Consider the following 18938-nt stretch of genomic DNA (forward strand, 5'->3'; position numbering starts at 1 on the left):
AAAAAAAAAAAAAAGAAAAAAAAAGAAAAAAGAAAAAAAAGGCCTGCCCCTGCCTCGACTGTAGTGAAGCTCAAACATGGCGAGGGCAAATCCCCTCTCACTCCGGAGGATTTTATTACATCTCACTGGACCTCCCCTCTCCAGTGGTTTCGAACCCATGGTGAGCAAGCATTCCGCTGGACAGACCACCGCTTCACCATCGGGTTCTGGGTCACTCTTACTATAAGTCGCACAAAAACTATGCGTGAAGATAGGTTACCGGTTTAGGAAGGCGCGGGTGTCGAGGGAAGATAGCTGCCATTTTGGACTGGCTGGACCTATACCTCGCATAATATCTGGATGGGTAATATCTCTCTTTGCTATCTAAGTGTGTGATGGACTGTGGTTCCTACCGCCAAAGCTGCATCTTGAGGGCCTGAGGATGTGTCGTTCAGCCTACAAAGTAGATTCCGGAGAGTGGGCCGGCTAGCTCTCATCAAGAACGCAGTACTGGTCACGACATACCGCAATATCTATTCTGGAAATTGCATATAAATTGCATCTACTGGATCGTTCTTACTTTGCAGCTTATAGACCTTGGGAGTGACTATAAAACGCTTAATAAGGCCAGTGATTTAATTAACCGCTTCGGCGGATATTTCAAGACACAATGAGATAGTAGAATACCTGGTAGTGTCTGATAAATAGACAACCTAGGTTACGTATCAAGGATTCTTAGGCCAAGAAAGAACAAAAAAGGTCCAACTTGTCCAATCAAGAGATAAGGGCACAGGGCTAGGGCTAGTCACCAAGCACTAATCTCAATAAGGACAACCTTGAGAGAAACTACCTGAATGCCTCGGCAACGACTATGGGGTACGGTCAAGATGTGGGGAGAGAACAGAACTCCACATTTTACTCCAGCTTTAAGGTGGGGATGGTCGTATCCTACCACTACTACTAGTATACTAGTGCCCTTTCGCGTGTTATCATGTGCTTTTCCTGCCGAAGGAGCCCCTTCGTATTGGTCATCTCGGCAAATTTCTACAGGTAAAGAAGCTCTGCGGTACGTGTATGTTACTAACAAGTCTCCAGCTAGTGCTCAATATGTCACTAGTAAGGACGACTAAGCTAGTGGTACTAAAACCCCCCCTTTGCCCCATGTCGAACCTGTTAGGCAGGTAGAGCCCTTGCCCACTCGACTCCCGATCCTTCCGGAAATTTCGTATATATTTTGCGTTCTGGTTCGACTCTCGGAAGTACTGAGCAAAAATCCCCGACCATCTTGAGATCTGCGCATTGTTGCCCTTTGGCTCATTTCAAAATGCAGCTGCAGACTCTCGCAGGTTTTCTGCTCTTCTGCTCGCCAGCGTTGGCAGCTCCGACCACTACAGGCCCTCCAAGTACGAGCTCACTGGGGACCCTTCGAGCCTTGAACTACAATAACCTGGGCCCGGAGAATAACGGAACTGCGGTTGTGCTCGTATATGATGAGCTGTCTAAGTCAGAGGCTCAGGCACGCTGTGCCGCGATTGGCGAGGATCTCTACCCACTGGGGTCGGCTCCTCAAACTGATCGCTCGGAATTGGACTACCAGCTTGCCTACCTCGTCTTTTCCGGTGATGTTGGACCAAATAGCCGTTTCTGGATAGCCACCGATAGTTCGTCGAAAGAGTGCTTAGCATATTCTCAAAGACAGAAGCTAGCCATATCTGCACCGTGCAGCTCCAAGCTCCCCGCCATTTGCACATCCCGTGTGCCTCCTACCACCGACAAGAATAGAGCTGTCGTTGAGACATCAAAGATCGTCGTCGCAGCGGAGAACTACACTCTTACTGGTTATCGTGACGCGCGATCATTTCGGTTCCTTGGTGTTCCTTTCGCAGATCCCCCAGTAAACGAGTTGCGCTTCGCTCCTCCGAAGCCCTTCTCTGGCCCTAAGAAACGCGATGCAACCAAAGTAGCCGAGAGCTGTGTTCAATCTCAGTCGGCCTTTGGGACATTGGGCAATGGAGGTATCTCTGAAGATTGTTTATACCTCAATGTGTTCACACCCATCCTGCCTGCAGGGTCAAGCAAGAACTCAACTCGCAGGCCAGTCGCCGTGTATTTCTACGGTGGTGCGTTTGTCAGTGGCAGCGCATCTATGATTGACTATGATGGTGGGAACTTTGCCAGCCGCAATGATGTCGTGGTTGTCACAGTCAACTACCGGGTGGGAGCTCTGGGGTGGCTGACTACCGGAAATCTGACATCCGGAAACTATGGCACAAGAGACCAGATACTCGCACTAAAATGGGTCAACAAACATATCGCAGCTTTTGGCGGAGATCCATCTCAAGTTTCCATTTTCGGTCAGTCAGCGGGAGGCCAGAGTGTTGTCGCATTGCTATCCTCAACTGCCGCCCGTGGTCTTTTCTCCGCTGCTATTGCTCAGTCCGCACCTGTAGATCTGCCGTGGTTTACGCGCGAGGTATATTCCAATGTCATTGCCCCCGAAGTAGCCAAGGCTGTCGGCTGCAATCAAACCACCACCGAGAAGGAACTTGTATCCTGCCTGAGATCCGTTCCAGCAACTAAGTTCCTAGGTAACACAACGGACTTCAAAAAGGCCACGGCCGCTTGGACTCAAGTCCTCGCCTCGGACTACCTCCATGTTAGCCAGTTGCTCGCATCCATCGAACCCCTAATGCCCATAGTTGATCCCCGCTCTGGTGTAATCGACGACCAGTTCTACAAGCTACTCGCCAACGAACGCCTTCCAAACCGCGTACCCACCATGTTCTCAACTGTCGCGGATGAAGCTTCCCTCTACGTCGCCCAATACGTGCCAGCCCTCGGCGCAAGTCAAGGGACTCTCAACACGCTCTTCAAAACCGCCTTTCCACCCAAACTCGCCGAATCCCTCACACGTACCAATGTTTTCCCGATCAACCTCACGGACCCAGACAGCACCCGCAATGTCGCAGCTGATGCCCTAACTTACAGCGAATGGAGCTGCCCACAATCCTACCTCCTCCGCAACGGTGGTCAACGCGTCTTCCCCCAACTCTATGAAGTTGAGATCACCCAAGGCCACAGCCAGACCAACGTCACCGTGCCGGAGGTCTGCCTTCCAAACAAAAACTTCAACGCCAGTTGCCACACAGCAGACGTCCTTCCAGTCTGGGGAACCCTCAACAGCAAGACCAAAAATGTAGACCCCTACTTCGACCAGAATGATATCCTCCATTCGCAGCTGCTGAACGATATATGGGGCTCTTTCTTCCGCTCTCATAACCCGAACCCAGATCAGGCCTTCTTGAAGGTCCGTGGCCCTGCCTATGCGTCTACGTACGATATCTTCGTGAAGAACGGGTACCGCGTGCCGGAGTATCGGCCTGAAGATCGGAATGTCAGCTTGTTGGGCATGCCGCCTTCTTGGACTGACAATCCCGGTTTGTCGAGGAAGTGTGCCGTCTTTGAGGACTACGGGTTTACGTTTCAGAACGCCAACTTTACAGCTTAATATTCATACAGTGGGTACAAAGGTGGTCCGAAGGTAAGGGTCGGACGTAATGACGTTGTGACTTACGATTGTACATGTACCTAGATATAGTATACTTATTCTTGTATCATTTATGTATTTAATTAACCGAAAAGAATGGAGATCCTAGCCTCTAGTGGGTCATAAGTCGTAATCATGAAAAATAACTCGAGATATCGTAAGTCATGCTCGAAAAAGATGAAAGTAAAGAATGAGAAAAAGCCTCCCAGAGATAGAGTCACAGTACCATCACATAGTCATGTGAAGTCTATACTCCACGAATGATAAATTATAAATCATAATTTTGAAACAGGCCAACTCAACTGCAAGGGTCAGATGCCAGTAGTACTTGCAAGGATGGCCATGCTCGGTCAGTAACGTTCAAGTCACGTTTCGACTCTCGTTAGTCAGAAAAACTGTCGTTAGCAGTGCTGTTAGTATTTGATAAGCTTCTATTTATTCAAATAATGCATTAAGCATTACTGTCGTGATGGCGGTGCCCCTTTTCTTCTTCTTCATCTCTTTCTTTTTTGTACCTTTTTCAGCGATCATACATAGCTGCTCTTCTGCCCCGGGTATATTCAACATCTGCTGTTTGAATTGGTATGCCTCTTTTTGATGAACTTTGGACGGGTGCCACCCATCTGGGATCACGGGGATCAATATAACGTGCACGTTCGGGCGTACAGGTGTTATTTCCAGTTGAGGGGAGACTTGAACTAGTAGGCCGGTGGTAACTACTATGTCGGTCGCTCATCGGCTCAAGGTCCGGACGGGGATGGACAATGTAGGTATCCCCGGTGCCGTAGCGAGGATGCATGCGTGTAAATATGGGCACTTCGCGGGTAGGCGGAAAAATGGGCGGGTCACTAACAACACGCTCGCGGAACCCAGTGCCTGATGATCTGTGTTGGGTCGGTTCGTCGTTGTATGCTCTGGAGGGGCGTGCTCTTCGCGCGCCATCGGAGTCGTATGGTCTTCCCGGGTTGGTATGGTATGGATCATGATATGCGTAGTGTTTGTGGGGATCCGGAGATAATTCCTTGCGAGGTCTACGAGCGTATGCTTCGTGAGAATGGCGACGAGCATGAGAGACACGCGGTGGTGATAGATTGCGGTGATGGCTATGCCGACTTGACCTTGGAGGCTCTGGGGCTGCAGACCCGGAGTCTTCGGAAGATGCATCTGATGCTCCGTTCCCTGGTACTGTTCCTGGACTCACGGGCCGTGTGAATACCTGGGGGCGCTCGCGCGTCCTCGGTTTGGTAGACTCTCGGGCCCACATTGGTGGAGAAGATGGTCGAGATGTGTATCCGGTGTTGAAGTGTTCGGACTGTCGCGGGAAGTATGTAGATTGCACCCTACGAGTAGTAGATGGAGGTCGTTCATCGCTCCGCCGTTGACGATGTCTATTTGGAGGTCGACGTTCACTTGGTGTATGAGGTTCTTGGTGGTGAGAGCTTTTTCGACGCGGAGACCTGGGCACTTCATCTTCTTTATTGGGTGGCGTATCTTTCTGGCTGAAGTAAGAATAGTAAGGAGCGAAATTCGGAGGGGAGGAACGCAAGATATTCTTTTTCCAATAATCGAGCTCGAACCGTCGGCTGACTTCTTCATGCCATCGGACCATCTCCGGGTCAGGTTCTGCGGGGAACGCACTCCTAGGGATCAACTTAGGAAAGATTCCACCGTTGGGTGTCTCGATATCCCACAATTCGACCGCATTTTGTAACCACCTCGAGTGCTCGTCGGGGTCAAGAAGAATCTGAATTGTTTGCCATCGCACAAAGCCATTCGGCTGCAGGGCAGGGATGGAAGGGGGTTTGTAGGGTTCATCAGTAGGCTGAATGCTGTGAAAGCACCCTAAACGCTGGTAAATGAACGAAAGCGCGGAGGGTCTGGTTTCGAGGAACAGGACGTCGTAATTGCCGCCAACTTTGCGATAAAACGCAGCCAGGCGATCTGGAGTAAGGTCGGTGGTCGCAAACTCGTCAAAGGAGGTCTAGACAGAGTTCAGCACTTGAGACATTGTGTCACCTCCTGCGGTCGCGGAAAACTTTTTTTTTTGGCATACCATTACTTGCGCGATCCCCAGGCACAACTGTTCGAGTAGCGGGGTGGGGCTCTTGTCGGGGTTGATAAGGACTCCCCAAAAGTCGGCACCATCATTGTGGACGGAGGACATGGCCGGGCAAAAATCTGGGCCACGGCAAAGTCATTTGAAAGCAGCGACCGTGGTCGTTGCATTGATGAAGCCGGAGTGGGCAAGACGAATAAAGCTGGAAAAGCGGGCAGAGTAATACTGCAGTTACTGATCAGCGTATCCAGTCATCGACAAAAACAGGCCACACACTGGGCGGTTAGGCATCCATCGTTATCGCTCCACTGTGGGGGAGCCCAAATGATGATGCTGTTTGCTGGCAGGTGGACAACCCGATCCGCCTCATTTATGAGAGAGACGAATCAAAAGATGGGCGAGAATGGAACCTGAGGGATGGAAGGTTGAAGGACACAGCAGTGACCTGCAGGAATCCCTTTTGGTGCCTTTTCAACGCAGGGATGGCGCCCCGAGTGCCCGGGTGCCTGAAAAGGCGAACAAACAACCCCTCATGTGCCTGCCTGCCTGAAAAGTATGGCCAACAAGCCACCAGTCGAGTTTATTCATCTTAATTATCCCCCATACATTCTGTATCTGGCTTATGAATGGCCTGTATCTATTCAAAACTCAATATAATTCCTCTGGAATTCCTACTAAGACATACCTTACTAGCTGTTATGTGTCGTCAGGGGGAAGTACATGTACGAATAGTGTTAATCCGCATAGATATATTTCCATACTTCCTGGAATACTGTTATTGTTACTCCCCACTTGCTATAATCAACCTCGAGTCTTCTTCATCCACAACTATACTAATTAAACCTACTCCTTTGTCAACTATATCTAAGCTTCTGTGAGCAAAACTTTCATTTTGTTTCATTTCTACTTCACATATTATATTTCTTTCAATGAACCTTAGATATCTGTAATGTTTCTCGCGGGCCTGTCATCTCTTACCTGACTAGAAACATATTTCCTAATAGATTGGAAAGTCTTCAGGAAGACTTGGGTACATCTGATGCCGCTCTATAGACCGGGCCTTCCCTAAAAAGGGCCACAGGTGTCAAAGCAATGGCAATGAGTTGACATGATAGTGATTCACCGCCTTGTGTATCTCAGGCCATCGTTTGACAAGAATGCAAACATTCCCCCATAAACTATTGAACACATTGCACGTGGTCAGGAATTGGGAATGTCTCTGGCAACATAACGCCCATCTCGAGGTAAAATACCAGTTAGTATATACACACTTGGTATGTGGAATAAATGAACAGCAGACTTTAATGCTACCTTCAGCCCATAGAAAAACCCCGAATTTGTTCTCCGCGCAGTTCAATCATTGTACAGCTTCGATATGTATCTAAATCGACACTTTCCGAATGAAATTCAATGAAAGGGGGTTTTTGTTTTCATTTTCAACGGCTCCCGTCTCAGGGCTTCTGTATTAAATAGCTTTCTTCTAGCCCATAAGGCGGCGAAGTGATCTACCTCATAGTTAACTATAACGTCACCGAAAATTTCACTAAAACAGAAGTTACTAAAACTAGTTCTAGATGCCCCCCAATAGGACTGTATGGTATAAATAATCAATGGGATGCTTGTTGATTTTCGAAGGGTGTAATTGGTCTGCATGCTGCCGATCCGAGATTCCACAGCGGGCCTTAGACCGGTCCTGTCATTCCAATGGGCTTGCACCTGGAATTTCAAAGCCCCAATCTGCTACATTCAACTGGATGGAAGAATGGGTAAAGATGGCTGAGGTGCGTAACAATGTTACTGGGGCGTGCGCAGCCGGCCTCCCTTCCCCCAAGTCTCATCTCTGTCCGTGTATCTTTCCTGTCCTATTCCTCCCTCCATGTTGCAGCTTGATTCTAGTCTATATCACTCACAGGCTGATCGAATGGAGAACTGTTTTTTCTTTATCACGTCTCTCGCTTGAGCTTCCCTATCTTCTGTGTGCCTCCCTTGAGAACAAGAAGAAGGGCCCGGGGAGTGTTCGCACCCATACCAAAGATAATTCACTACGCGCAGGATCACCTCGACTGATTTCATATTGACGGCTCGTGTCATTTAAACCAATCACACCTTTTGAGCTCTAAAAGACACACCTGTTTGATGGGCCGATTGGAAGCGGCCCCCATGTCTTCCAACGCGTAAACATCACTCCTGCAGAATGGCTCTTGTTCGAGACCCAGCGTTCTGGAGGCGCTTTTCTCGCGCCATTCACTTGGACGAGGAAGCAAAGGCTTCGGCGGCAGAAAACAAGGGCGACAACATCTACTCGTACGTTAAAATCGTCCTGTTCGGGGGTTCTCATTCTAGGACAGCGATCTCCAGGTATCTAAAACATGCTCACTGACAACTATACAAAAGGGATGACTGGATTCAGGGTCAGCGCAAGAAACGGCATCGAACGATTCTTTGCGGATTTTTGATTTTTGCCTCGTTTTCTATCGTGCTTGCTGCCGTGGTGGTGGTTATCTGGTGGTTCCACGCCCACAACTGGTTGCGAAATTCATAACATCCTGAGGAGACCGAAGCTGTCGACATATCGAGTTGACTACGTGCCACCACAGCCTGGCCCATATTCGCGAAACGATGGTTTGGGGGATAAATGGACAGACCGCCAAGTACGACAAGGGGCCGCAACGTGAACAATAGCAAACTCATGCTTGCTACCAGCATCCATAAACAACTCAGCACCTAAAACAAACATTTAAAATTGGAGTTTAAATCATAAAATTGAGCAGGTCTCATCGGCGGTGTTTTTGATTTTTGAAGCTTTTGATGGCGTTCTGACTCGATAGGAAATACCCAGCATGTTTCGATTCCATGATGCCACAATGTTTTGTGTTAGCCTGTTCGTCAATGAAAATATATGAGTATGCTGACATCAATGTATGTTTGCAGATTGTGATGTACTTAGTTAGATAGCTTTAGTGCCTGGATCGTCAAGCACCATTCTCACATAGTGGCGAGTTGAACGGTATAGGCCTCGACCTATTAGAGGGCATGTCATGAGTTAGTGAGTGCCTATGTAAAAGTACATTGTACGTTATCTTTGCTCGGAAAGAACAGATAAGGGTGGTTTTGATTCTCCCCAATTCGATCACCTATCCGCATGGACTTGCCTGAAAGGGTTGTTTGATACCCGGCAAGTCGGCACAATACCAGTCACGTGAAACCTGGTTGAAGCTGTTCAAGGACTTTCTGTTCGTCTCTTACAACTATAGCAATAGCGAATAATAAGATCTAAGACTGAATATTATCTCTCGCCGATATCGATGTCTGCCCGTTACACTTATACCCCGTTTACAGGAGCTTTGCCATGCAAGTTGAGGTGACATCGGCTCACATCTCCGGCGACAGCGCTTATCAGCGGGTCTTATCGCACTTGTCTCCGCACTGTTTCCCCCGCAAATAAATGGAGCTCCAAATCCGCTTCGTATTGCGGTATTTTGTTTCTTCCTTCCTGCAGGCTTCTCTTCAGGTAAGCTGTCACTCACAATGCTTCCTCCGTTTGATTATTTTACATACCGTAGCGTCCGGTAAGTCTTCAATGCTTATTCCTTCTAGCTTTTATAGCTACTGTGTGTAGCTACTGCTACAGTACTACTACTGCTCAATTGGCGGTATAAAACCAATTAACAATCTACAGGGATTTCAAGAGAAGGGAACGGGCTGCCCGCTTTGCTTCTCTTCCCGCAGCCTATCACGCCCCTTTCACGGATTTTGACAAGCTCGTCATTAACAAACCCATTGAAGAGCTGGTCCAGGAAGTCCACTCTTCCTCGCTTTCGGCAGCTGACGTACTCCAAACTTACGGCAAGGTAGCCGTCAATGCTCAAGAAAAGACCAACTGTGTAACAGAGCTCCTCCTTCCTGAGGCAGAGTCATGGCTGCAGTCAGAGGTCAACCTCAAGGGCCCATTGGCAGGTGTGCCTGTCTCCTTGAAGGACTCGGTGCAGGTCAAGGGGTTCGATATCAGTCTTGGGTACACAAAGCTGGCTAAGAAGCCGTATACTGAAGATGGCCCTATGGCGAAGTTGTTGAAGGATGCTGGTTAGTGTACAGAAGAGCTTCCCCCATTGGAAACATGTTCTTACCGATCCTAGGTGCTGTGCCCTATGTAAAGACGGCCCTGCCAGTGACCCTTTTGTCCTTCGAATCTGCGAATGCGCTTTGGGGTCACTGCTGCAACCCACATGTTCCAGAGTACTCCCCTGGAGGATCGACTGGTGGTGAGGGTGCGATACTCGCTCTGGGTGGCCGTATTGGCATTGGCTCAGATGTCGCGGGCTCTGTTCGCGTCCCGGCTGCCTGGAGCGGTATCTACTCTCTGCGTTGTAGTACTGGCCGCTGGCCCAAGGTTGGTGTCAACACCAGCATGGCTGGCCAAGAGGGCATCCCAAGTGTCTTCAGCCCCATGGCTCGTACCTTGAATGACCTCACCTATTTCACCCAGGCCATTATTAGCATGAAACCCTGGAAGTACGACTACACGGTTCATCCCATTTCCTGGCGCGATGAAGAGCAATCCGAAGCCAAGAGCAAACGTCTGCGTATTGGACTGATGTCTAGTGATGGTGAGATTGTCTAACCCACCCGCTAGATAAACTACTCTAACTAAACTTCTACAGGAGTCGTACCGCCCACCCCAGCAATTAAGCGCGCCCTCTCTACCACCATCGCTGCTCTTACCGCAGCCGGCCATACCGTCTCCGAGATCACACCCCCAGCAACTGCCGACCCATTCACAGGTCTCCAACTTGCCTCCCAGCTCCTCAACTCTGACGGCTGCGTCACGTTCAATTCTCACCGGTACAACTTCGAGCCCTCGGACCCAGGCGCAGACCAACTCACCCGCATCTGCAACCTGCCCCGTCCCCTCCGCTACCTGTACTACCTCTACGTCCGTTACATCAGAAGGGACTTCAAATGGGCTAGCCTGATTCGCACCTTCTCTCCCAAATCCTCCGCCGAAACCTGGAAGCTTGTTGCCAAGCGCGAATCCTTCCGGGCTACCTGGCATGCCTGGTGGGATGCCCAACCCCAGCAGTACGATTTCATCTTGTGTCCCGTTAATGCCACTCCCGCCCTTCCGCACAAGGCCATGCGCGACGCCGTCTCCTCCTGCGGGTACACCTTCCTCTGGAACCTCCTCGACTACACAGCTGGTGTGCTCCCTGTGTCTCACGTTGACCCCAAGAAGGACGCGCTCTCCGCGCCCTACAAGAAGATCCTCAAGGGACTCGGTGCCAACAACGCCATCGCAAAGGGCGCCTGGATGCACTATGACGCGGTAAAGATGGCCGGCCTGCCCACGGCGGTGCAGGTGGTGGGCAGAAGATGGCAGGAAGAAAAGGTCCTTGGATACATGGATGTCGTTGAGAGGGCGTTGGAACAATACGGGGAGGACGGCAAGTATACCTTGATTGAGCTTGACTGATTTAATTAGCTTCGGTGGAGTCGCATTGAAATATCCCTGGTTAAGCTTCTGGGGGTCTGTGCTTTTGCGCCTATCACTTGTCAGATATCCAGATGTGGTGACATCATTGGATCGGAGATAGAACACAATTAGGAAAGAGTCGGATGGCGGAAGTCCAGATTTTCAAGGCCAAACTATATCTCTCTCTACAGTGTAACCTCTACCCGCTTTTCTCTCTCTGAGATCCATGGATGCTTTAATTAATAAACCGTAGAAATCCAGCAAACACATACCATCCTTAGAATATATGTATCATTTAATTCATAAACACCACACTCTCCCAATGACCCAGCTTCAGTTACCCATGTGTCGCAAAGCAGACATGAAGAACTACAAAGAAGCCTCGCTCTCAGGGCAGAGTGCCGTCCTTCCTCTGGGTTTAATTTAAATTAATCGATCTGCAGGACACCATGCGAGACCTCTTCCGGGCCAGCCTTTGGTGGCTTTCGCCAGAGTTTAGCGCCTCAAACATAGTTAAAAAAGACTATCGGATTGGCGGGCGGCCTAACTTTTAGTCAGGGTTGGGAGATTACAAGCTTGTTGACGAATTGCTGGTCGCCTTAAAGTGGGAATGCAGTCTGTGCCCTACTTTGAAGTCTGGAACAGTGGGCTGGCCTTGTGGCTGCGGGGGAGTGTTACACCAGGGGGAAGAAAGGCCAGGTACATTTTGGGGTGGGTAGTGTGGATCATCCATGTCAGATACTAATGCAGTGAAGGAATGCAATGGCGATGACAGCACGCGCTGTCTTCTCTTAGCGCGACCCGCGATGCGGGGGTACGAAGGGTGTGGATCAGCTGCGGATGGCGTCCTGTAAGGGGGCTGCGAAGCGCCCGTTGGCATTGCAGTAGTCGATACTAAAGTGGTTCAATGGCGTGCTGACAAGCAGTGTGGACTCGAGATGGAGGAATATGTGAGATTTGTCCCGAGCTATTGGCTTCGTATCGGATGGGATACCGGGGTCCCGCCAATAGACCCGAGGTGGGTTCCGTCATTCAGCGTAACTCCAGACGACGAAAAGGTCTGACTCGGCGCGTGGATGCAAGGAGAGAAGCCTCGTGTTGCCTACTGAATGGTTCTTGGCAGGCGCCAAAAGGGTGTTTGCTGTAATAAGAACCATAGTCATTCTGTCGTAACCGTGGGTGTGGACAGGACAGTGAGGGTTAGGATGAAAATGACGTGGGATGTGAAACGGTGGTGAGCGATATTATGTAAATGGCGGTTGGGTTAGAGTGAAAATGTCGGGTCACTCAAGCTTTCCCTGTTCGAAGGCCTTATTCGACACCACTGTCGTCACCGTGATTATCATATGCAGTTCAGTTCAATATCACACTGCTTCTTGTGAGATGTCACCCTTTCCCGCATATTATATCCAAGGTTGCCTATTGCTGGAATTTCAATAGTTAGCAATGGACAAGAGAGCAAGGGATGACCTGAACCCTCACCCTCAAAATCGACAAATAGTTCATTTGGCTGGTTGATAGTTAGGTAGATGATAGATAAAAAAGGGTGAGGGATCGCACTCAAGGGATGGAAAAGAAAAAGCAAAAAGAGATAGTTATTGATCCTAAACAAACCCTAGGGAAAGTTGATTGGCACTTCAGCGATCCACACGAAGATGAGCCAGAATGATTCATCTAAGCTTCCTACAATTGGCGTATACTGGTCCACAAAGCTCTTGTCAGACCGAAGTTAATTTGACGTGTTGGATTGATTGGGAGCCAATAAAGTGGGTAGGTAGAAGGGAACCAAGGAAAGCAGAGCAGAGAAGAAAGAGAGAGAGCAAAAAAAAAGGGTTCTTCAGCTCGGAACCCACTAACTGGCACTCCAACCACTGAAGGGAGCCGGTCACGGGGATGAGTGGGCACCTTCCCACTTTCTTCAGCGTCGATCTGATCTCTCTTATCCCCTCCCCCTTCCTCTACTTTCTCACCCCCACTAGGCTAGGATAACTAACACTAGTCCGTGAACTAGTCAATCAATTCATCCAAACCCTCAGCCTCACTCTGAAAGATTTAATACCCTCGTTCCTCTCCTCCACGCCGTCTCGTGCGCAGTAATTATTACCTCCCTTTTTGACGCATGGCGACATGGTCGCCGGTGACTATGGCCGCTTAATTGCATGTTCCCCGCTGCCCTAGCTGCTGCATTGGCCTTCATTTTGAGCACTCAATCCGCGTGCCACTACGATCACCCAACAGGTTAATATACTGTCCTACGGGTGAAGGAAGCACCTAGCGCGCCGAACCGGCTGGTCAGCAGCATAATACTGGTTGTGACATCCGATACACTTAAAGGCTCCTTTCAATAAATGTGATGGGCTCTGTCCGATCAAACGGTGGAAATGCCTCCAAGCAAAGGCGCCCCGGCGCGCAAAAAGGACGCCATTCATTTCGTCAATGCTCGGCCGTCCTCGGAGAGAGAACGGTTAAAGATACAGCGCCTGGTTAGGGCCCATGTAGGCAAATGGATCTCCGACCAAACCAAGGATCGCTCGATAGAATCAGAGCCCTCAGAAAGAAGAACAAACACGGTCCAGGATGCTCCTCGTGATAACGCGTCACGCGCCGTTGATCCTGATGGGGATGAGAGGATGCTGGACTTTTACCCCCCTTCACTGTCCTCTCAATCCGCCGATTCGTCTTGTTCGCCTGAATCGGCTTTATCCAACAATAGTTTGACGGCCAGACAAACCGCCCCTTCCAGTGCCTGGGAGGCACAGCCAACGATGTCTCTTGTCCCCGCTTCCCAGGTATACCTTGACAACACGAATAGTCAGTATGAAAACGACTACGAATATGACTATGGTCATGACTCCGAAGGATCAAGCGTTGAAAGTTCCAGTCCTCCTGGCCCCCCAGACCACATCGAGACCATAGGTGCCCACTTCATCGATCCTTTCCAGACCTACCCGTGGCGTCATTCCCCAGAAATTGCCAACGCATGCCAGGCATACTGTGAGTAGGAGCATCGTTAGATGATCCCTTGCGGCAGTTAAGAGAAGCAATCGTTAACAGACGCCTTCAGGCACGTCCGTCCTTTGGCCGACTCTTACCCCCGGCTCCAGTAGATCGGAAGTCTCAGCCTTAAATTGGTTTCCCCTGATGATGTCCGAACCGACCTTGATGACGGCCATCACGTTCGGCTCACTGTCGCACCAACGGGTGCAGTGGCTGAACCGTTGGATCCCAGACGGCGCGTTTCGGGAGCGAGAGCAGCAGCTTCTGAGAGTCTGCGAGATGGAGACAATCGAGCTGATCAACCAGGAAATGAAAAAGCCTGGCCGGGCGATTAGCAATGCGGTCATTCTGAGTGTGATGTGCATGGCCCATAATGCCACTGATATTAGTGAAGAACGACAGTTTCGACACATTCCATTCACCGCACCCATGCGTCGGCTGCAATGGATCGACGTCTATGGTAGCCTGCGGCCAAACTTGGTCCATGTCCAAGGTTTGATCTCGATGATTAACCTACGGGGTGGCCTTGAAGCCATCGATCTTCCTGGCCTGGCTCCAGTAGTGTCTCTGTAAGCCAACCTACAACATGGAGACCTCGAGATCTAGCTGACAGTCCTTCCTAGGTCGGATATTGTAACTTCAAGTGCATATCATACACCTCCAGTATTTCCTTTCTTCCCTCTTCGGGGGGACCGGAAAAACATTCCCTTACAAGAGATGCTTGGGTATACCATGGCCGAAGTTGAGCGCCATTACGGCCGACTACGACAGATCGGCTTCACTGAAAAATTGATGGAGGTGTTCCACGCTATGGACGTATACATGGCTCTAGTCGATACTTACCTCAGGGGAACATACATCAAACCGGATTACTCCTTGCTCGCCGACCAGCGCAATTTAGTCCAATACACTCTGTTATCTCTACCCGCTGCCAGTCAACTGAGTGGTTTCACTGGCTATCATCAACACCACGAAATCATATATGAGGCCTGTCGCCTCGCAGGTTGTATCTACGGCGCTGGTGTGGTCTTTCCTCTACCCCCTCAAAGCACCCCGCTGGCTAAACTTTCTGGCCTTCTCAGGGGTGTCCTTGAGGTTCCCGACTGTTTGGCTGTCTGGGAGCACCCGCAAGCTCGCGTGACCCTCCTCTGGGTCTTGACGCTAGGTGGCATCGCGGCGGAAGGCACCGTGGACCGAGAGTGGTATGTGTCGATACTCACAAAAGTCGCACGGTACAGCCACATCACCTGCTGGGCCGACCTCCGAGCAATCGTCGTGCTGCTACCTTGGTACGATGCTGCATGTGACGACGCGGGAAATAGCCTCTGGCTTGAGATGGAAAGATTATCCGCTCGTCCGTCAAATTCAGATTGATCATGTCAGATACCCTATACTACCGGTTTGGGCAAATAGTGCATTTAGATCTGGGACATTGGCTGTGTTTGCTTTTTGTTGGTGTACTATACATTCCCTCCCCACCCTTTTCCCCCTGTTCTTTTATTTCCTTTTTTTGCACGAACCACCACAAAAGTTGAGGCGGGCTACGACTTATGATATTCACGAAGGTTTTCGGCAGGAGTATTGGATATGCGAGGAGTTGGTTTAGAGATCAAATCGTTGCAATACCTCGGCTATAATCGACTTCGTTGCGTGATACGTTGTGATATTTATATATATATCTAATCAGTTTTAGTTAATGCTCCATTGGAGGGAACAAGTAGTGACAGAACCAAAAGAATGTCAATATATCAATTCTGACCGGGTGCAGTACATACGAAGAACGCCGATTGACTCGTGTCTGTTACCGTAGGTCATAAATAATATATATAGATACATATCTCTCTACTGGAACGAATAGAAAATGAAACTAAGCTACGCTACAAGCTAATGCTATGAAGGACTGGAAATGCCATATGAGGGCGACTCCGCATGCCGAGCCACATTTGATGGTGGCCGATATAACAACGGCTCCCGTTCCCAATCTCTACTTGCGATACCATCATGGTCATTGGGGACTGCAAGTTCCCCATTTTCTTCAGTCGCTATTGCTGAGACTTTAGTCACGGTGCCTGCTTTCCACCAAACAAAACCAACCAATCCGACCCCAACCAGAAAGGTCACAAGAGTAAGGATGAAATTGACCGGAATAGGGTTCCGATGGAATACCTTGAAGGTGATGGCATCGAGACCTGCTTGGGCGAAATTGCCTAATCCCGACAGACAGATGATGAGTCCGTAGACCTTGCCGAACGTCTGGAAGCCGAATACTTTAGCGGCATAATCTGAAACTGCGGTATAGTAGAACGGGCGGTAGATCACGAAGATGGCGATGTTAGTGTATCCTGCTTCCACGCTATGTGGTATGCACCCGAGAGTACCGATCACCGTTGCGGTTGTCACGAGCACGAGAAGGACGAAGGGCGTACTCGCATTGTCGAGGATGGCGCCAATGAACGGTACGGAAACGAGACCACCAAGGGGGAGTAAGAAATCAAACACTTCGTTGATCTTGCGGGCTTTTTCGGGTGATCCGAACAGGAATTCATACTGTTGGCGCATAGAGGCCACGAAGTAGTTGATTCGGAGCATTTGGAGGACGGTAAAAATTGTGATGAGGATGAACCACGGGGACCGTACTTGTTGCAAAGCTGAAAATCCGTGCATTGTACCCCAAACGCCGCCTGTAGTGTTCGGGGATTTGGTTGATTGGGTGTCCGGCTCGTAGCGGTTGGCTCTGAGTGCAGGATCTTCCACCCTAGGTGGTTGGTCAGGGGCTCCGTCCGTGAGGAGGTCCTGGATCTTGTTGACAATATCTTGGCGCTGGACGCGACGGTCATTCCGCTGACGTTCGCCTTCATTCCGATCTTGAATGTCGTCGTCGACCCTGTCATTTACCTCAGCGGTGATTTCGGCTTCTGCTTGCTGGACTAGCTCTCCAGCAGTCTTATAAGACGTTGTTGGCATGACGGTAAGCTGTGCAGCTAATATGAGTACTGGGACAATTAGATAAGCTAGGAAAAATTTCCCGGTTGTAAACCGGCCATTTGTGTTCTGGTTAATCAGACGGAAGATTAAGAACAGTGCGCTGGAGGCATCGAATGCGCCTGTCAGCATGGAAAGTATTAATCCCGAGCGGGTAGGAAATGTGTTCGAAAGTTGGAATGATGAGATGAAAATGAACGGTCCGCCCAAAGACAAGAAAAAATACCCTGGGATGTATCCGTCGAAGCCAATACTGCCAGAGAGCCCAAAAAGTAGAGCGCCGAGAGAAAGAAAACCACTGCCGATGATGCCACAAACACGCGGACCGTATGTGTCTAGAATAGTTCCAACTGGAAGGGCAGAGACGTTGGTCGCAACAGCAGCTATGGTAAACATGAGGTTGAGGCTAACCGTGGGCGTTAGTTGCCACACCAAGCGAGAGAGTTGCTGGAGCACTCACCGAAGTTCCTGCAAGTAGCACACATCTTGGCTTTTATTGAGCTCCTCTTTCGAGCACATGCTGTGGTAAACTCCTTCTCTAATCAAGACCGGCTTGAGCGCCGCGAAGCCAAAGACAATACCCGCAGCCAGGAAACAGTAGATTACTGCAATACAGACCTGCACTTTTAGGAAGGTCAGTAACCATTGGGGGGAAATACGAGGGGCCCCCGGCTTACAGATCCGTCTAGTCCGACCAACCTCAAAAGCGCCGGTTGTCTCCAGTAGTGACGCTTCCTGCGGTTTCACGAAACCGTTGTGTGCCACCCCATCTACCCCCTCTACTTCACGGGGGGATGACTGGGAGGGCACTCTCCTGAGAGAGCCTTGCTCATCTGCCGCATCATCAACCGATGCCTCATTCCAACCTGGTCCGGCATAGGGGTTGAAATTCAGGCGCTGCCTCGAGATCGGAAAGCTGAATGTTGATGGGAACGAGGACGATAGCGACTCTTCGGGGAGGTCTTGGTATGCCGCATCGTCATCCGAGTCAGCTGCTGACAATTGATCTTGGCGCCGGATTGAAGCGGGACCATGTTCCCATGACTCCAGATAGGTAACTCGAGGCAGGGACATTACTAGACGCTTGCTTTATCTAAATCAGATCGGACCATGATGAGGAGGTCTGCCAGGAAAATACCTCGTATAGGTAAAACGGAAAAGCTATTCTCTCTTTGAAATGAGTACAAATAGTTTGAATTCTAGCTCACATAAAGAATGTTTGCTCCTTGCAGCATCCCAGCTGCTATGAGAGTCCGTTGCGGGTCAAAGTAATCGCAGCGAAGCACTGTTCTAGCTGACTGATACGGGGAAGATAATAGGATAGAATAGTTAAACCACTCAAGATAAAATAAAAAGCCAACAACTACTACTGGGAGGGGTATTTTGGAGTTTAATGGAGTTCAGATTAGGGAAGATGGAGGAAATATTGGCAGACGAAGGTCATGATGATCATATCGATGATGATGATGATATTCAGCGTGACTTGCCCCAATTGTCATAGCTCCAATGTCACCTGAGATGATCTCTATCCCCGATCAGGTAAGGGTACCATGACTAAATGATTAGTCATATATGAACGCATGTGATCCCCCACGTGATGCAGAATGGACTGTTGTCGGTGCCAAGCAATACTGCATTCCTTCTTGGCACAACACACTGGCGGAATTGAGATCGTGGAACCGGTACTGATCGTTATTCGGAGAGCCCTACCACCAAGGATCCAAACGGTTGGTATGATTCGGCCGGGTACCTAAGCCTGGAACTATACATCTACTCCGTACTATGCCAAATTAACACATTTCGTCCGGTGCCTCACGGACGGGAAGATTCACCATTTGTCGGTGGGCCGTCATGCCCTAACTGACTCGTATCGTCTCTAGTGCGCCGGCCTAGCCTGTTAATCGAAA

At 49.7% G+C, this 18938-nt stretch overlaps 7 protein-coding genes across 7 annotated transcripts; 5 read left to right on the top strand and 2 right to left on the bottom strand.

Annotated features, from left to right (window-relative positions):
• The first annotated feature begins 950 nt into the window (after window positions 1–950).
• Window positions 951–3570, top strand: BDW43DRAFT_259598 (putative cholinesterase). The gene has a single exon (XM_032040112.1). The coding sequence runs from the start codon at window positions 1304–1306 to the stop codon at window positions 3485–3487; it is 2184 nt and encodes a 727-aa protein (XP_031905567.1). The 5' UTR covers window positions 951–1303; the 3' UTR covers window positions 3488–3570.
• Window positions 3571–6021, bottom strand: BDW43DRAFT_259600 (uncharacterized protein). Its single transcript, XM_032040113.1, has 3 exons — window positions 5859–6021; window positions 5580–5807; window positions 3571–5507 (listed from the first exon to the last, which is right to left on the bottom strand). Exons 2-3 carry the CDS (start codon window positions 5688–5690, stop codon window positions 4047–4049), a joined length of 1572 nt encoding a protein of 523 aa, XP_031905568.1. The 5' UTR covers window positions 5691–5807; window positions 5859–6021; the 3' UTR covers window positions 3571–4046.
• Window positions 6022–7220: 1199 nt separating this feature from the next.
• On the top strand, window positions 7221–7787 carry BDW43DRAFT_67772 (uncharacterized protein). Its single transcript, XM_032050377.1, has one exon. The coding sequence runs from the start codon at window positions 7337–7339 to the stop codon at window positions 7658–7660; it is 324 nt and encodes a 107-aa protein (XP_031905569.1). The 5' UTR covers window positions 7221–7336; the 3' UTR covers window positions 7661–7787.
• Window positions 7777–8124, top strand: BDW43DRAFT_305640 (uncharacterized protein; the record flags this gene model as incomplete). The annotated part of the gene is made up of 2 exons (XM_032045831.1): window positions 7777–7886; window positions 7977–8124. The coding sequence occupies 2 exons, from the start codon at window positions 7777–7779 to the stop codon at window positions 8122–8124; spliced, it is 258 nt and encodes an 85-aa protein (XP_031905570.1).
• Window positions 8125–8909: 785 nt separating this feature from the next.
• BDW43DRAFT_67661 (putative acetamidase) lies at window positions 8910–11390 on the top strand. Its single transcript, XM_032050376.1, has 4 exons — window positions 8910–9151; window positions 9262–9665; window positions 9719–10189; window positions 10244–11390. Exons 1-4 carry the CDS (start codon window positions 9111–9113, stop codon window positions 11050–11052), a joined length of 1725 nt encoding a protein of 574 aa, XP_031905571.1. The 5' UTR covers window positions 8910–9110; the 3' UTR covers window positions 11053–11390.
• A 1614-nt stretch (window positions 11391–13004) lies between these two features.
• BDW43DRAFT_259620 (uncharacterized protein) lies at window positions 13005–15825 on the top strand. The gene is made up of 3 exons (XM_032040114.1): window positions 13005–14046; window positions 14117–14618; window positions 14673–15825. Exons 1-3 carry the CDS (start codon window positions 13434–13436, stop codon window positions 15421–15423), a joined length of 1866 nt encoding a protein of 621 aa, XP_031905572.1. The 5' UTR covers window positions 13005–13433; the 3' UTR covers window positions 15424–15825.
• On the bottom strand, window positions 15824–18475 carry BDW43DRAFT_259623 (putative MFS transporter Fmp42). The gene is made up of 3 exons (XM_032040115.1): window positions 18170–18475; window positions 17492–18118; window positions 15824–17437 (listed from the first exon to the last, which is right to left on the bottom strand). Exons 2-3 carry the CDS (start codon window positions 18103–18105, stop codon window positions 15940–15942), a joined length of 2112 nt encoding a protein of 703 aa, XP_031905573.1. The 5' UTR covers window positions 18106–18118; window positions 18170–18475; the 3' UTR covers window positions 15824–15939.
• Between the last annotated feature and the right edge of the window lie 463 nt (window positions 18476–18938).

Source organism: Aspergillus alliaceus (genome assembly GCF_009176365.1).
Source record: "Aspergillus alliaceus strain CBS 536.65 unplaced genomic scaffold BDW43scaffold_2, whole genome shotgun sequence".
NCBI lineage: Eukaryota > Fungi > Ascomycota > Eurotiomycetes > Eurotiales > Aspergillaceae > Aspergillus > Aspergillus alliaceus.

What these genes read in the sequence shown, in the direction of transcription:
- BDW43DRAFT_259598 (XM_032040112.1), top strand. Translation starts at nt 1,304, where the DNA reads ATGCAGCTGCAGACTCTCGCAGGTTTTCTGCTCTTCTGCTCGCCAGCG.
- BDW43DRAFT_259600 (XM_032040113.1), bottom strand. Translation starts at nt 5,690, where the DNA reads ATGTCCTCCGTCCACAATGATGGTGCCGACTTTTGGGGAGTCCTTATC. An exon ending in TGGGGATCGCGCAAGTAATG is followed by an intron (nt 5,508 to 5,579) that starts GTATGCCAAAAA and finishes AACTCTGTCTAG; the next exon opens with ACCTCCTTTGACGAGTTTGC.
- BDW43DRAFT_67772 (XM_032050377.1), top strand. Translation starts at nt 7,337, where the DNA reads ATGGAAGAATGGGTAAAGATGGCTGAGGTGCGTAACAATGTTACTGGG.
- BDW43DRAFT_67661 (XM_032050376.1), top strand. Translation starts at nt 9,111, where the DNA reads ATGCTTCCTCCGTTTGATTATTTTACATACCGTAGCGTCCG. An exon ending in TTTACATACCGTAGCGTCCG is followed by an intron (nt 9,152 to 9,261) that starts GTAAGTCTTCAA and finishes AACAATCTACAG; the next exon opens with GGATTTCAAGAGAAGGGAAC. An exon ending in GAAGTTGTTGAAGGATGCTG is followed by an intron (nt 9,666 to 9,718) that starts GTTAGTGTACAG and finishes TACCGATCCTAG; the next exon opens with GTGCTGTGCCCTATGTAAAG.
- BDW43DRAFT_259620 (XM_032040114.1), top strand. Translation starts at nt 13,434, where the DNA reads ATGCCTCCAAGCAAAGGCGCCCCGGCGCGCAAAAAGGACGCCATTCAT. An exon ending in CAACGCATGCCAGGCATACT is followed by an intron (nt 14,047 to 14,116) that starts GTGAGTAGGAGC and finishes AGACGCCTTCAG; the next exon opens with GCACGTCCGTCCTTTGGCCG. An exon ending in CTGGCTCCAGTAGTGTCTCT is followed by an intron (nt 14,619 to 14,672) that starts GTAAGCCAACCT and finishes AGTCCTTCCTAG; the next exon opens with GTCGGATATTGTAACTTCAA.
- BDW43DRAFT_259623 (XM_032040115.1), bottom strand. Translation starts at nt 18,105, where the DNA reads ATGTCCCTGCCTCGAGTTACCTATCTGGAGTCATGGGAACATGGTCCC. An exon ending in TGCTACTTGCAGGAACTTCG is followed by an intron (nt 17,438 to 17,491) that starts GTGAGTGCTCCA and finishes GCCCACGGTTAG; the next exon opens with CCTCAACCTCATGTTTACCA.